Genomic DNA, 16,886 nt, shown 5'->3' on the forward strand with positions numbered 1-16,886 from the left:
CTGGCGTCTTTGTGTGCCTCTGCTCTTTTGCCATCGTTTCACAATCAATTTTAACTGGTGTAATCTACCCCCCTCCCTGCTGTCCTTTCCCTGGGTGGGTGGCAGCAGGAACCAAGGCAGGGAACTGATTTGGACAAACCCAAATTGTGGTGGATCACAGCTTTCCATGCTGATCAGCCAAGCCTGCCTGCTCACACGCGCTGAGCCTTGCCTTCTCTTTGCCACAGTGGAGAGGGATGAGACAATTACTGCCTTTCAGTGGGTGGTTAAAAATTCTGCATCTGAAGAGTGTTTCAAATGTGGAGGTGAAAACGCAGACAGGGCCAGGTAGGTCTTTGATGTTCAGCTGTTTAGTTACAAGGGATATACAGAGACCTTTGCATCTGAACACAGTCGGACTCAAACAGCAGGGGACAACATGCCTGGGCTGCACCCACCCACACAGTCTCTCAGCTCCCCCTTTCCTGCTCAGGCGTACCCAGAACAGCTCCCTTGCCCACACAGTTCTGATTCCTGAGCACCTTTCGATGTGCTGGTGCTCTGAGTAATGATGCAGGCTGGTGAGTTTGTTTGCAGGGTGAATTGTTTCAGGATGGATCTGAGGTTTTTCTACATTGTGGACAAGAAGCAGAGATGACACACAGCTTTGGTGACATTTCATACAGCTCCCAAATCAGCCTGGTTTCATTCCTAGCAGAAAAGCTGCTCCTGGCCTGGGGACAGTGCAGGAAGCCACAGGACGAGTCGGACTGCTCTGAGCACATGCCATCACCCCCATCTCAGCCTGCAAGATTGAGATGTCTCTAATTAGTCAAATCCAGGAGGGAGTTGCAGCGCTCCATGGATTTTCCTAGTTAAGAGGAGGTCTGGATGCGACCCACAGGCTCACCCTTCTCTTCCTCTCTTCTCTGTATGTTCCAAGGATCCTTCTGTCCCTGGCAGGCAGTGTGCACAGGGCACACGGGACTCTCAGCTGACAATTACTCACAGCGGCTGATCCTGTCTCCAGGTCATGGCCGTAAGGAAGCCAGAGTTTCCACTTCTCAGAGAGCAGTGGCCCATTTCAAATGAGGCAATCAAGACACTCATCAGCTTTGGAAAGAAAAAGGCATTCTTTTCAAGACTGATTTAATTGCCAAAATGTCTACAGGGAGAGTGGCAGCCTTTCACTGGTGTCAGGGTTCGCTCCTGCAGTCTTTGTCAGGAAAAACAGCAGCTCTCCATGTCTCCAGGGCTATTTCTCTGGGCCGTGATGACTACAGTATGCCATTAGGAAAACATCCCATCAGTGGCACACCATCTTTGTTATTTTATGGCCCTGCTGTGCTAAAACTGTGGGTCTCCTGCTCACCCAGCACAGTCAAGCTGATTTGGATCTGACATAATCACAAGATCACAAATGCCAAATTAGTTAGGGCACAAGAGATGGTGTTTCTGGACAACTCTTTGCTTTTGCTGGAAACTGAAGGATGGACTGTCCCACACTTGGAGTTAGAGCTACCACTCCAACCCACAGCAGGCTAGGTATGTACCAGGTTAGGGTTTTGTGCTGGTGGCTACACTGCTTTTGACTTAAATCCGGACTTACCATTGCACTGAATCCCAGCCAGACCTTCCTCCAAACCTGTGCTGTGGCTGAGCCCAGGGGGCACTAACCAGGGGGCCATTCCCTGTCTGTGGCTTTGCGCTTGCATGGTCCCAGGCAGAGGGAAGAAAGGGACCATGGCAACATTAGCGCCATTCTTCCTCCTTTGACTTGGTCGCTGGGAGCAGGAGGCAGCTCAGCCACTGCACAAGCAGTCCCTGACCTGTACATAAGGAACTGCTTCCCAGGGTGCTTTCCTCCCATCCATCCTCGCAGGTGCCAGGCCTTGAGAGTCTGGCCCTGGTGCTCCTACTCTGTCTCCCATCACCAGACCCTAGCTTGCATTGTGTAAGGAATAATAACCAGAGATGTGCTGGACCAGCTCTGAGCACAGTCAGACATGCTTAGCCCAGAAATAAGTAAACGTTCTTGTTGGTGTGAGCACAGACTCCCCACAGCACCGTGGCAGAGATCCCAGATGACACTGTCTGTGGGCTCCTGCAGCCGCCATGCCATTGCTTAGCACTTGCCCCTTCCTCCCCAGACAGGGGTATGTCGCTAGGACCAGCACTGGCTTTGGGCATTTTGCCATGTTTCCTCCCAGAAACCCAAGCCTTCCTCTCCCTGCACAGATGCCTCTTGCTGATCCCTCAGCAGTGCAAGGGCAGGACTTACACTGAGTTTTGAAGGGCCAGTATGTTCTCTGCAGATGTCGCTAATTCATGGCTAATCAACTAATTGGGCATGTGTGGCATCTGTATCTTGATCAGCAGCAGCCTTCCGGAGTTTATTAGCATTTTAATAGCCCTGAACACAGTGTGATATAAAATGACTCTTCCTTAATAGTACAGTTAGGGTAATTTCTTGGTTGCTGATGCTCTGACGTTTAAAATCCCCACAGACTTTATATTCTGCCCAGTCTAATTTTGCTACATGGTCTGAATTTCTGTAACCCTGGCCTGACCGACGTGTATGTGCACCCTGCGACCTTGAAAGATCTTTTTTTCAGCACTGCATCTCTGCTCTTGAGCGATCTCTTTCCATCAGGGCTGAGGCAAAGGGCCCGTTTCCAGCCCAGTGGCGGCAGGTGGCTTGTGCTGGTGATGACCTGCTACTCCTGATGCCTCGTTCATGAGATCAGTGGCTGCACTGAGATGTGGCCATGCCGGTTACACAAAAAACCCTTTCCGAGGGGACCTGAGCATGGGCTTGCAAATGTGTTTCCCCTACTTTGCTTTTGCTTTTTTATGCCTGCAAAGGACCTAGGAGACTTGAGTGCAGGGGGAGGGGAAAGGTGTTATAGGTAAACACGACAAATTGACAACCACTCGGGCCGGGCTGCATAAATTCCAATTTAATAGAATAATTGAGCAAGTCACAAGTAAGCAAAACAGCGCTGGGCGGCCGGGGAGTCTCCTGCTCCACCAACGGCGCGCGCAATCCCCCGCTCACAGTCCCCTTATATGCCTGTAACTTCTGTGGTTGCGCCGGCTGTTGCTGGGGGGGGTCGGGATGAAAGCTGGGGTCTTCCTCTGCGTTGTGCGTGGTGCCCTTCAGGTCGCGCGCATACATTTCACAATGCAATATCGCTCTGCTGGCTCAGTACAATCATTGTGGTGATAGCCTGTACTTAGTGCCTAGTTTCATGGTAAAATCACTTCCCGAGTTGATGTAACAAATTATCACCTATCACAGAGGGGTTATGAAATTTATTGTTCAGCTCTCAGGAACATTTTGCCTGGGGTACCGGGGGGTCTGGAGGGAAGGGTGCTGTGAGCCTGGATTTGCTAATAGAGAACAATGCTGAATCCTTAAGGGAGACTTGCTTCGCCTGGCCTGTTCCCTGCCTGGTAAACAGCTGTTATAAAGATAAAGCAAGGGCTGACGAGGATATGGAAAACTCCCGTTCCCTTTCCACTGATGCACATTTCTGCCTCTTCAGTCTCCGTGTCCGCAGGGCCTCCCCCCAGCGCTCAGGCCCCCAACCAAGATGGCGGCTCTCCTCACAGCCGCAGCTTGTTCCCGTGGCCCGGAGCCCTCAGATGGCCTTCTCATTGGACAGTCGCGCTGCCCATCAATCGCAGAGGGGAACGCTGAGTGGCTAGAGGTGTTGCGGCCCTCAAAGCGGAGCAAGCGCCATAGGCTGTTGGAGAGGCCCCACTCCGCCCCCCCGTGCTCGGTCGCCTAGCAACCCGAGGACTCTGGCGGCGGCCGGGTGTACCGGGAGCGGCGGCGGGGGAGAGCGGGGCCCCGGTAGCGCCCGCACGGCCCCGGGGACACCCCGGGCCCGGCCCCCTGATACCCCCGGCCTCCGCGCCCCGGGTCCAGCCCCTGCGATACCCCCCGGTCTCTGCGCTCTGGGCCCCCACCCCGAACCCAGCCCCTGCAATACCCCCCAGTCTCTGTGCTCCGGGCCCGACTCCCTGGGCTCCCCCCCGGGCCTGACCCCTGCGATACCCCCCGGGCCCGGCCCCTGGGCCCCCACCCTGGGCCCGACCCCCCCATGATACCCCCTGGGCCTCTGCACCCTGGGATCCTTGGGCCCTGGCACCCCTGGGTCCTGACCCCCCAAGATGCACCCCGGCCCTTCACATACCTGGGCCCTGACGCTCTTCCCACTCCTCCCTGCCAAGATACACCCTGGTCATCTCTGCCCCCAGGCCCCGGACCCCCCCACAGGGGATTCCTGCTTGCCGCCAGGACCCCTGGCACCCCACGCCTGCAACCCCCACACAGGGGATTCCCCCCCAAAGCTCTCTGACTCTCCCCTTGACCCATGCTGGGGAGGTCCCTGGGATCCCCTGGCACTCTGATGCCCCCAGACCCACACCCAGGAGACTCTTCACTCCCTGTCACCCTCCCGCATGCAGCTGTCCTCTGCCCCCTCTGTCCCTTCCCCTGGCCCTTGTCCCTGCCAGTGCAGCCCCTCCAGGCAGGGATCTGCTCTTGCACTTCCTCCCTCCAGCAGCGCCAGGCCTGAAGGGATGAAGGAGCATGTTTCCCACCAGGAAACCTGCCCTTCCCTCTGAGGTGGCCCCAGTGACCTGCAAGCTCCCCTCCATGCACCTCTAAAGATTGCAGAGCTGCAATCAGTGATCTCCATCTCACCTGTTACTTAGAAGGAGCTGGGAGCTTGCTCCCAATCATCCTTCAAAGCAGGGAATTTATTACTTTTCTTCCTTTCCCATGGGTGTTCTAGTACACTTGGATGTTTAAGAGCATCTCTGCAATAGAGACCAGTTCTGATGTAAAACCCCAATGCCCTGACTGTGTGCCTAGACCTAGGGACAACTCCAGTGTAATCTGAAACTCCCACATTTTCCCAAATAATGTTGTTTCTCTAAACTTTCCTTTAAGGATAAAATCTGAGGAAGAAGAATTTGCCACAGAAGCAGCAGAGGGACTTTGATGTACTTCGCCTGAGTCATTCTCTATGGTCTTATCCTGTGAGAAGATTTGGTGTCCCTTCTAGACCTCGAAACACTCAGCTCAGAAGTATTTAACTGATGCCATGGCAACAGAGAATCCAACTGTGCTCCAAGGATCATCTCAGGACATGAAGCAAAGAAACAAGCCTGTGATAAAAGGCATTCAAACTCCAAAGAAGGAAGTGATCAGATTAGATTCCATAAGGATGTTAGACCCAAGTCGGTCAAAACTTGATACTCATGAAACCCAAAGAATCATATCTGTCTTGGACGAGATGATTGTCAAGCTGGAACTGAGCAGTTTGATCCCTTGTATTATTGACTCTCTGGATAGTTTTGCTGATATGCTGGGACCTGAGATCACAAATGACCTGATCGAGCACCAAAAGCTTTCAAGCGAAATGGAGCACCTGCTTTCTAGCTTTCAAGAAGAGGACAGCTCAAGAGCTGAGGAACAGAGGGACTGTCTTTGCTTGCTAGAGCAACATCTGAAAAGTTCTGTTAGAAATATTCTGAGACTCTTGCTAGCCAACCCTTCACTTTGTCAGGCTCTGAAATATGAAGTCTGTGGAAGACGGTCATCAGCTGAAGCATTTATCAAAGCCTTTAGGGAGTTCAGGAATTTCATGCATGAGAGACTCCTGACTAGTCCCTTAGAAGAGAAAGAAAAGATTCAGTTCATGGAAGACATCTCCCTCCGGATTAAGAAAAACACTGAAACACTCACAGCTTTAAAGGCAGAACTGGCAGCAACAATTCAATCTCGAGATGAAAAGGTATGATATTGTGGGAATATGTTTTCTAACAAAGGGTCAATGAAGCAGAATTTTGGTAAACTAAAAAATAATCCTTTTCTTGCAGATCCTAGACAGGAAGTAATGATTTGTAAACCAGATCCTAAATTAAAAGATACTTACTTCATTGCAAAATATAATTTAAAAGGTTTATTTCATGCTTGATTTTTAAACTTAAATTTCACATGTTTTTATCGTGTTCTCACTGGCAGCTTAAATCACATTGGAAATCACCGAGTTTAAAAAGGAGTTGTAGAACAGGCACAAATTGCTGCAACAGTATTTTGGCAGGGCCACAATGTCAACTGCCAATGAGAAGCTCTATTCACTGCTGATGAAATGGTGAGAAGTCATTCCAAGGAGAGATTATTCTGATTAAAATGCATTTTTAATATCTACTCTGCCTTCACTCGTGCTTAAAACCAACATTTCTATGACTTCCAACTCTATATTACTAGCAACCTTAGAACATGTATGATTAATGCCTGATAATATGATTTCTTCGTTTCTGCACTGAAAGCAACAGAGGTACAGATAAACTAATGGACATGCCCAGGATCTTTCTGTGAGCCAGAATTTGAGAATGAACTTGAGCCCTGAAATCCTGACAAGCAATTCCTTGTTTTGTATGTGTGCTTTTCTTTCTCCTTTTGGCAAGAGGGGTCAGAGGGGCAAGTTCTGTCGTATGCTGACTGCACTGAATGGTGCTGATGGAGACAAGGGCCTGCTTTCCCTTCGCTCCTTGGAGATCTGTGAATTGAGACACTTGAGATTTTTATGTGCAATTTGGCAGCTTGTCCAGTGCATAATGAATAAACCTGTTTTACTGGTCCCAGCTGAGTATTTCTTTTGCAGGCAGCCCACTGAGCTGAGTCCCCAGGACTGTCCCTTTGAGCCTAATGCAAAACTTGGTGAAGCCACTGGGCTGTGTCCAGTGGCTCTGACTTTGAATTTTGTTCAGATGGGTCAGTATCTGTGGAAGCTTCCTCAAATTACAGTGCCAGTGGGCCTCAGTATGACTCATTCAATCTCTGACCTTATTCACAGGTTCACAGAGGAAGAGTGAGAGGTTTCCAAAGCATCTTGCGTTAACCTAACTCTGTTCCCTATGCCAGCGGTGGAAATCTTGTGATTATTACAAATGATCAGATCAGAGTTCTGTCCAAATGCAGGTCTCTGTTGCTATCAGAGCAGAAGTGTCTACTCTTAGATCACCTCCATTTTTGCAAACATGCGTTATTTCTCCTGCTCTGATGCTGCACCTTACCCTCCATTTCTTGACAGTATTTCTTTGTCTTGTTTTCTGGGTCTAGATTCACAGGAAGGACAATGTGATCAAAGATCTCAAAAACTCCTTGCAAGATGTGGCCAACAACTACAAGATCAGTGTCCTGCAGATTAGGCAGGAAGGGGAAAACCAGCAAAAAGAGGAGCTGCGAGCTTCCCAGGCCAGGTGTGCTAGACTACAGGAGGATATTCAGCAGCTAAGAGCCCAACTCTGTACGCTTGTACTGGAGCATCGAGAATCAGAGCTGGCTCTCAGAAAGGTAACATGGAAGGAGAGCTTGAGTATAGGAAGTTTAAAACTTGTTGAACTGCTGTCAGGTCTGCCTGCTGTCTGCTTCTAGTAATTACTTGGGTCCTGCTAGTTCCTGGCAGGATGCATATGCTGTTTGTCAGAATATACCTGCTCTCTCGCCTAATGCTCTGCTGATTTCAGTGGAAAGCAACCCTGCAGTGACACCAGGGAGATAGTGTGCTCACAAGTATTCCTTTGCTCCCTGTCTGCTCACTTAGCTCTAAGAGCACCTCTACACAGTGCTGCGACACTGCATGCTGGAGAGGCTGTGCTCCACTCAGAATTCAGAGCATCAAGGCTACTGCAAAGTAGGCAAGGCATATGTTAAGAAACAAGGGAGTTGGCATGGGGTAAACAGAGCAAACATAATATTGGCTGTATATAAAGCCATCTTTTGTAGTTTATTGTTTGTAGTATCCAGGGCTGAATGCAGCTGGTCTTGGAAGCTAAGCAGTTCCCAGTCTGTCTGGTACTTTGCTAAGAGACACAATCCAAGGAGTCACAGTTGAATCAAATGAGGAGGAAGTGTGATTTATCACAGTGCTGAGCAGATATAAAAGGAGGAAATAAGACCAGCAGACAGGCTCAAGCCTCTGTATCAACAACTCTGGCCTGAGCAGAGCATCTTGGCGACACTGGGCAGTGAGAATCTGGAGCTAGAAAAAGATGGAGCAATTTTTCCCCTCATTTTACCCCTATATGGTGTTTGCTCCAAACAAATCCTGACCTCCTGTGGGCAGGACAGCACACACCAGTAACGGTGCATCTTCCACTCTTGCATTGAACTATGCAGCCCTAGTAGAACAAAGTGGCAGCAGGGCCAGGCAGTGACAAAGGGTCAAATGCAAGTTAGAGCTGCAATACAAAATCCAAGCAACCCATTTACACCTCCGTTAGTAGAGTGGCTTTATCAGACAGTTTCTTCTGAGGCTGCAGGTCATTGACATACTTGTGATGAGCTGCTCAGCTCAGTCTAGCTCTTAGGCAGAAGGAGAGATTTACTGACCACAGAAGTCTCCTTTTCCCTTCCTCAGCACATGCTCTAGCCTTGGGTGGCTCAAGACTGTACTTTTGGTGTAAATAGCTAGGAAGTGCCAGGTCTGTCTTCCTGATGGCCTGGAAGCCCTTGGGACATCCTGAGCCAGTGTCACACAGGAAATCGTGTGGCTCATGTGATAGGCTCTAGCTGATCTTCCTTTTGGTGATTCCATGGAGTGTGGATACAGCAGCTGGGGGTAAACTGGCCATACCTGGTCATATTGCAGGGTCAAGCCACTGTTAAACTGTTTTGTAGCTAGAAATCTCTCTTCATTTTAAGAGGCTCTATCTGTTGAGTATTTTCTGTCCAACTTTCAAGTTTAGCAGCTCCCTACTGCTTTAGTTTGAGGGTTTGTTGATGACCTACCTCATTCCATCAGATGTGTTCATTTCCTACCACAGAGCACACCTTTCAGGTGTGTCCCAGTACTCAGCCCTCACCCAGCCCCATGCTGTAAACCAAATATGGCCCTTTTGGCCTTAGGGAGTAGAGGTCGAGCCCAAGAGAATCCTCAAAGCAGGGGCAAAATATGTCAGCTGGAGGTGGTGTGCTAGAAGGAGGAGGTGTTACACTGAAGTGTAGTGATGCTGGGGCTCAAAGCCACACTGTTTTCTAACCCAGGCTACTTTCTACCAGGCTTCAGGTGCCTGCAAGTAACGTATCCTGTTGTTTGTTTCAGAAGAAGTGCAAAGTAGAGATGGAAATTGAGAAGTGGATCCAGAAATATGATGCGGACATGGGAGAAAAACAGGTATCCTCTTTAAGGTACTTGGCTCTTCCATGAGGTGATGTGTCCAGGTAGATCACTGTCCAAACAGATGTGCGGGTCATACATAGGAAGATACGGAAGTGAGGGACAATTTACCACCCAGAAGCAGCATGGGCTTTGGAAGGAAATATTCCTTTGTCCTACCTACGTGTTCAGGAGTTCTCTGCTGTTTTTACTTTAGGGAAGGTTACATCTGTTGTTAAATCCCACAGTGTTTGGAGGATGATGGGTTACTTCCAGTCTGTCAGACATGTCCACTTGCTGTTAGAGAACAGGGCTTTCACTTTTGCTTCAATCCTCAATCTTGTTGGTCATGTCTGGTGTCCAAATCATGCTCCTGTTTTTCCTGGCCCACTTGAGAGACACCTGCAGACTTAACAGCCTGCATACCACTGTCTTGGTATCCAAATTACCTGTAACAAGCTGAGAATCATGTCAGCACCCCTTAACCTCTCCTTTGAGAAGGCCCTAGATGCTTTCATTTTCCTACCCTTTTTATGGAGGTGGATAAAAGCTGCTGGATTGCAAAGCAAAATGTAGGGAGGGGCCTAAAAACTTGCTGCTTACTGTGAAAAGGAATCCCCACCTTGTCCTGTTTTTAATAATGTCAGATTATTTTGACTTCCTATCTGCTGAATGGTTGGAGCCCTGTGTTCCCCTAACCCTCCTCCTCCATGTGGCTTGCTCTAATGCATTAGGAAAGGAATAAACTGCTGAGCCTGTGGTTGCACCATCAAAACTACCTGTCCTTGGCTCTTTGCATGCTGACATGGCCTGGCTCTTCTCATACACCCAACAGTAAACAGCATGTTAGGTGGGTTTCAGTGCCACTCTGATATAACCTGCTTCTCAGCAAAGCTGTTTGCTTGGGCTCAGCTTTGTCCTACCTGCAGTGATGTGGCTTTTTGCTCAGAGTATACACAGGACGGGTTCTGACTTACATGCGTATTACCTGGTCAGAGTACACAGCTGAGGGTGGATGTGGTTTACAGCATGGAGAATTATGAGAATATTTTTCAAAAGAGCTTGAAGATACTAAGACCTGGCATCTCTTGAAATTCCCTGAGCACTGGGCATGCATTTCCTATTTAGTCCCTTTGAAAAGGCTCAGCTCAGCTGCCAGTTGTGGTTCTCCCTGGATTTGGGATGGTTAAAAGGATACTTAACTATGGATGTACAGGGAAGAGCTCTCAAAAATGCTGTAGCTGGTATCTACTATCTTGCTAGGCTGAGTATGAGGAGCTTTATGCTCTCTACTCCGAGGAGAAGGCCCAGGTGTCCCTGCTGCAGGAAAAACATGCAGTGCTTATCCAGGAGTATTCCCAGATTGAGGAGGAGCGCAGGATACGTCAGAAGAAGAAGGAACGGGATTTGGAGGAGTTGACCACCATGACCCTTGCTGCCACCCGCATCCAGGCCTTCTGGAGGGGCTACTTGGTCCGGTTGCTCTTCAAGTTGAAAAGGAAGAAGAAGAAGAAGAGGAAGAAGAAGAAGAAGGGAGGGGGCAAGAACCCCAACAAATAAACACAAAATCTATTCTCTCTCTTCCATTCTTTCCTCCTGGCAAAGCTGCTGGCTATTCTGGCTCTTCCAGATAAAAGCATTAGCTGAGATAGCCTTTGCACTCAGACCCAAGCTTTCCAGGGCTGGGGTTGGCTGTCATAGTTAGAGTATATCAAGGAAGTGGCATAAAGACATGTCTGAGCATTTTAGGTTTAGCTCTGTTGCCACTTAAAGAAGGAGGATGTCTCCTGATGAAGGGACTGGACCAACCAGGAGTGCAGATTCCTGACTTGTCTGTCTAGCTTTAGTCCTCATGCACAAATTGTGCTTGTGTGTCAGGGCCCAATTCTGTTGTTACTGAAGGTGGCAATAAAATCATTTCTGGAGGCAGGATGAGGTCCTGTGCCTGACTTGGTTTCTCCTCATGTGGATTTGAGAGACAATTTTCCTTTGTACAGGAGGAAGCTGCGGGACTTCATTGCTTTTCAGAGAGCAAGGTGAGAGAAGTCCTGCCCGGGCATCATCCCTGGCAGTTTGCAGTTGATGGCAGCAGCCAGCTGAGGGATGGGATGTGGCACAGCCCAACTCATGCTCTGCTCCTGGTCCTACAAGTCTCTCCCTAAGCTGAGGAGCAAACCATGCCTTGTTTCATGCAGGCCCTATTTTTGACAGTGCACTCTCCTGTGGATTCTCCAATGTCTAATGTGCTGAGAGCATGCTGCAGCCTTTCCCTGTCACAGGGGCATGAGTAAAGTATTTTTATTTTCTCCCTTGGCCTTCTATTTTCAATAGCTTTGTAGAAACTTCATACCATGGAGCCCTTTACTCCTCTGCCAGCCAGGGCTGAAATTGGGCATGGGTCCAGACAGACAGGGAGTGCTATGTCATATATGTTTCATTTTCTTGGGAAACTAGGCTGTTATATGTTACCATAAAGACCAATATGGTCTGGGCACCTCCTCTCACATATTCTTTGCATTAAACAAGGCTGGGAGTCATCAGCATTTTGGAGCCAGACGGCCAGTGATGCCTCTTTGTTCCCTGACTTCAGTGGCTCCTCATTGCAGCCTCTCTTCCCAGAAGAGGGCAGTGACACTGGCTGCAAAGCCCAAATAGCCAGCAGGCCTGAACCCTTGTCTGCCTCTCATCTCTGTCCATAAAGGGGTACCTAAAGCAAAAGGACTGAGATGCTCTTTCCCACCTAATGTAAATCAAGGTGGGGAGGGGTCCATTTTGCTAAGGGCAAAGAGTCTTTGGAGATGTTAGCTGTGTTCAAGGCCTGAGCGTACAGTGAGGGGAAGATCTCACAGCAGCACCCATTGTCTTTCATCATTCATTTGTTTATAAGCATGGGGTCAGTGTGATATCTGCTTATGTGCTCAGTAGAAATCACAGGATTTTTGCCATCGTATGTCCAGTCCTGGGCAGAGTTTGATCCCAAGTGCATGCTGAAATCACTGAGGCAGGTGCTCGCTCTGCCACAGGAAGTCATCCACTGTGGGGACATCACACTGTCAGCAGGACATTGGTTGTCCCTCATCACTCACCTTGTTCTCCCTCCTCCTTTCTTCACCAAAGGATGTGACAGGCTGGATCAGGTGAGATTCTCTCCTCAGAAATGGACCAAGGTGGGTTTCTTTTCCCCTTGTTGGCAGCCACAAGAGATTTCAAGGTCTGTGGAGACTTTTTCATTAGGATGTCAGTACCCATATGGGAAGGTTAGGGGGCATATTTTACATCAAGAGAGATATTTCATTTCCAGGGAGGCCTGGGTTTACAAATACCTACAGCTTTTGAGTTCCTAGCAAAAGAAGGTCTGGACATGCTTTTAGATAAGCCCTCAACAGAGGATGCTGGGGTGTTGCAGGGGCTGTTGGATGCTATGATTGATGCCCTTCTGTCTAAGGGTTGTCTGAAACCTATTGGTTGCCTCCAGATGTTGGAGCCTATCCGGAGAGGCATTCAGCTGGGTGACATATCAAGAACACCCTCTGCTGTGAGCATGCCAGCCTTCAGAGTCCAAATCAAACCATTTCCAGACATAGGACTTGCCCTTATAATGTGTTTCAAAGTCTGCTAGAGCCAGAGATGCTGGAGCTCGTGGCTGAAGGGCTCTCAAGGGCATGTCGTTAGAATGGGAAGAAATGCTTGACAGGTTTGTGGGGGCAGAGAAAGGGCTCCAAAGCAGTGGAGAGAGTTTGGCTACATCTATCTTCATCCAAGGACCTGCCCAGCCCAGATCCTCAGGCTTGGAGTCAAACAGGGACAGATTGCAATAGGATGGAGTGTGACTTTTCAATCTTTGTCAAGAAACAAGGAGAGAAAGGCACATACTGACTAAAGTGGCACTCGGCAGCAGCAAGAATCCTAACAGGCAGCAGGGGGATTTACAGGGAGCAAATTCTTGCTTCTTGTTCTGGATCGTCTTCTGAGGTTAAACCTCACTCCAGATCCTCTCAAATGCTGCTTGGGGCCGGCTGAGCTGTTGAATGGACTCCTGATCATTTGAACTGAAGAGAGCAAGGTGGAGAGAGTGGATGTTTCTGTATTCTTCCCAAGCTGTTGGCCACAGGAACACGCATATTGGGTTTACTAGCCCAATGGGCTGTCTGGGACTGGGTCTCTGATTTTAAAGAGGATTCAGGAACATGGGTCTCACTGATGCCTAAGGTACTTCCAGAAATAAGGAAGAAGCATCATGAGAAAAGGGAAGAAATGAATCTGAGATTCTCAGGTATTGGAGGCTCTCCAGCCACTTTGAAGAGGGGAAAAACAGCAGTACTCAACATACATTGAGACAGCAAGTTGGGGCAAAGCCAGCAAGAGCCAGCTCTCTCAGCCTAGACCATATCCACCTGCCCCCTGCATTCACTGGAGCTGTTTCCAAGGCCAGTGTCAGGGTTAGGGGGTTCCTTCACCCATACCGTGGTCCATTGCTGCTCATCATGTGGCTAGTTCCAGTCCTGTATCTCCCTGCTCTGCCTCAAACCAGCCATTCAGCACTGGTGGCACTTGTTCATGAGACCTTTATTCACTGGTTGCAGCCAACTCTCTGGGACCCTGTAAGTGCTGTGGGGTTCCCTAGGCGCCTTGTGTCATGCCAGCAGCTCCCCTTGCAGCGCAGCAGCACAGACTTCCAGCTGTGTTGTGAGTCCATGGCCCTGCTGTCACACAAGACTGACTTCTGCCTGCAGGGCCACCGACTGGGAAAGGAAAGAGGAGAGAAGCTGCAGCGATCCTGGCCCGGCTGGCAGGGCTCAGCATGGTAACTTGCTGGCCTTCACTCCCCTGGATTTATTCCCTTTTTTGGGGTGCTCTCAGGTGTGTAGGCTTCGGATGCCCCTGCCTCTGTTTTCCAGCTCATCCTGGCCACAGATGGGCTCCACACCAAGGGTCTCTGGGGGCTGGTCTTATCCTCCTGGGAGGGTTGAAGCCCGGCACTGCTGAGGGAGCCCTTGCAGGGCTGCCAAACAACGGCTCATTGGCGCAAGATGTCCAGGTCTCAACCCTATAGCCACTTTGGCTCTTGCACTGCAGGTGAGGAGTTGAGCTGCCCGAGATGCCCCTTTCCAGGGACATGTTCATGGCCAGCAGCACTGTGGGGTCAGTGTCATGGCCTGCGAGACCAGGGACAGCCCAGTAAGGACCCTCAGGCAGATCTCCTGGTTTGGGGGATGTGTGCTGGCCATGCAGGTGAATCAGCGAGCCATAATGCAACTGCAGGTGATTAGGGGGATGACAGCGGATTAGAGAGATCAGAGAAGGGAGATCCCCTAGGGCTGGGAGGAGGGGCGGCACCAAACTAAGAGGGCCTTGCTGGGCTTTGGGACACTTGACTGGGGAGCATCTGTCAAAGGTCCCCGTGGCTCTTCCCTGGTTTCTTGCTGCTTTTCATTCTTTCCCCAGGTTATCCACTTTGCGGGGGGGATGTTGTTTTAAGAGGGGGTTTCAGAGTAATGATACAATCATCTTTGGCTGGTGGACTGCCCATGGTCCTCAAGCCACTGGTTGGGGAGCTAGACAGGAGCTTCTGTATTGCAGAAAACCTGAAGCTTCTCCCAGAGCTCAGCCAAAGCACCTGCTGCTTGGTCTGCTTTGGAGTACATGGCACTCAGCACTTCCGAAAAGGAGGTCTCGGGCTGGGAGGAGGTTGATCCTTGTTTCTTGGCTGTAGTCTTGGGGCAGGGTGAGGGTAACTGTAGCCAACAGCCTGCTCACATGGCAGAGCTCAGGTTCCAGGGAGGGCAGCGGCTACTGTTACGAGTAGTGTTACAAGACTATTTATTTTTTCTTGGCTCACCTGAAGTCTCTTCTTCTTGCCTCTCTTGTTACTGCTAGGAACAAAATCTTCAGTTATGTGAGGTCACAGGCCTGCTGGGTCGTGGGCATGCGAGAGCAGGGCGAGCGTACGGAGCTGGGCTTGCTGTGTCTGCTGCCTGGGCAGCATGCAGATGGCAGGCTAAGGGGCTGGCTGTGCTTTCACACTGGGTTCGGTCCCTTATCAGCCTTTCCCAACGGTCTGTTGAGTTGCATCTTGAATGCATTTATTTTCACAGTATCCCAGACACCTTGGAGCACTTGGTGCCATGGCTCAGTTACACAGAAACCTGCAGTGGTTTCACTTGGGAAAAATTTGGTGAAGGCTTCACAAGCCCAGGCAGGTGTGCAAAATGTGGAGGGCTCTTCTGGGTGCAGGGGCCAGCAACCTACAGGCTGGAGCCCCATGGTGCCAGGTCCCCCATGGAGGTGGGCCCCAATGGTGGTGGGGCCTTGTGGTGGTGTGATCCCCATGGTGGTGGGACCCCTGTGGCAGTGAGGCCACATGGCAGTTGGTCCCCCATGGTGATGGGGCCCCATGGTGGTGGGACTCCTGTGGCAGAGGGGTCTCCATGGCAGTGGGATCCCCATAGCTATGAAGCCCCTGGCAGTGGGTTCCCCATGGCAGTGGAAACCCCATAGCAATGAGACTCTATGGCAGTGGGACTCCCATGGCAGTGGGTTCCTGTGGTGGAGAATTCCTGTAGTGGAGAGTTCCTGTGGCAGTGAGTAGCGGGTCTTCATGACAGTGGGACCCCCATAGGGTGGGACACCTGTGGCAGAGCGGTCCCCATGGCAGTGGGTCCCTGTGACAGTGGGTCCTCCTGGTGGAGAGTCTGTGTGGTGATGGGACTCCCAAGGCAGTGAGTCCCCATGGTGGTGGGTCCTTGTGGTGGGATCCCCATAGTGGTGGGTCCCAGTGGTGGTGGGTCCCCTGTGGCAGTGGGTCCCTGTGGTGGTTAGTCCCCGTGATGATGGGACTCCCATGGTTGTTGGACTCCCGTGGCAGCGGGACTCCCGTGGCGGTGGGGTCCCCGTGGCAGTAGCTCCCTGTGGTGGGGGGACTCCCGTGGTGGGGGGAATCCCCGTGGCGGTGGGGTCCCCGTGGCAGTAGCTCCCTGTGGTGGGGGGACTCCCGTGGTGGGGGGAATCCCCGTGGCGATGGGTCCCGGTGGTGGCGGCCCCGCGGAGGCCCCGCCCCGCCGCCGGGGGGCGCCCGCGCGCCGCCCGCCGCCGCCGCGGTCACGTGATCGCGGGCGCCGCCCCCGCGCCGGTGCCCGGCGGAGCGGATCGGAGCGGCGCGGCGCGGCCGCGGCGTCTATGGGGAAGGCGGCCGCGCTGTGCGGCGGCAGCACCCGCGGGCTGGTCTCCCTGCTGAGCGCCGTCCCCTGCTTGGCCTGCCAGGAGGCGCCGGGCGCCGCGCGCCGCGCCGAGCCGCCGGCCATGAGCGCGGAGCCGGCGGGCGCGGGGGGCCGGGGCGGCGGGGGCCCGGCGGGGGCGCCGCCCGCCGCCCCGGGCTCCGACACCTACAAGGGCTGGCTCTTCAAGTGGACCAACTACCTGAAGGGCTACCAGCGCCGCTGGTTCGTGCTCAGCAACGGGCTCCTCAGCTACTACAGGTACCGGCGGCGCCGGGGCACCGGGCGGGGGGCGGCGGAGCGGGGCCGGGCCGGGCCGGCGAGTCGGCTCCTCTCGGCTCGGTTCGGCTCGGCCGGAGCAGGCGCCTCCCGCCGCTCCCGGGGAAGCGCTGCGGCTTCCTTCGGTGCCTGTTGGAGCCCCGATGTCGTCGCCCTTGTGCAGCACGCAAATCCCGTCGTTTTGGCTAGCGCTGCTTGATCGAGGGCGAATCCCGGCCGCCACCTGCGAGCGGCG

General features: G+C 51.8%; 2 protein-coding genes across 2 annotated transcripts in view; both read left to right on the forward strand.

Annotated features, from left to right (window-relative positions):
* The first annotated feature begins 4,964 nt into the window (after positions 1-4,964).
* Positions 4,965-11,058, forward strand: IQCD (IQ motif containing D). Its single transcript, XM_013954798.2, has 4 exons — positions 4,965-5,789; positions 7,121-7,354; positions 9,105-9,176; positions 10,422-11,058. The coding sequence occupies exons 1-4, from the start codon at positions 5,097-5,099 to the stop codon at positions 10,716-10,718; spliced, it is 1,296 nt and encodes a 431-aa protein (XP_013810252.2). The 5' UTR covers positions 4,965-5,096; the 3' UTR covers positions 10,719-11,058.
* A 5,276-nt stretch (positions 11,059-16,334) lies between these two features.
* Positions 16,335-16,886, forward strand: part of OSBP2 (oxysterol binding protein 2) — a 164,452-nt gene continuing 163,900 nt past the window's right edge. Inside the window, exon 1 of the mRNA XM_067307370.1 lies at positions 16,335-16,633. Coding sequence (XP_067163471.1) covers positions 16,335-16,633 — 299 coding nt within the window. The remainder of the gene's footprint in view (positions 16,634-16,886) is intronic.

This window comes from Apteryx mantelli, chromosome 17, assembly GCF_036417845.1.
Source record: "Apteryx mantelli isolate bAptMan1 chromosome 17, bAptMan1.hap1, whole genome shotgun sequence".
NCBI classification, from domain to species: Eukaryota; Metazoa; Chordata; class Aves; order Apterygiformes; family Apterygidae; genus Apteryx; species Apteryx mantelli.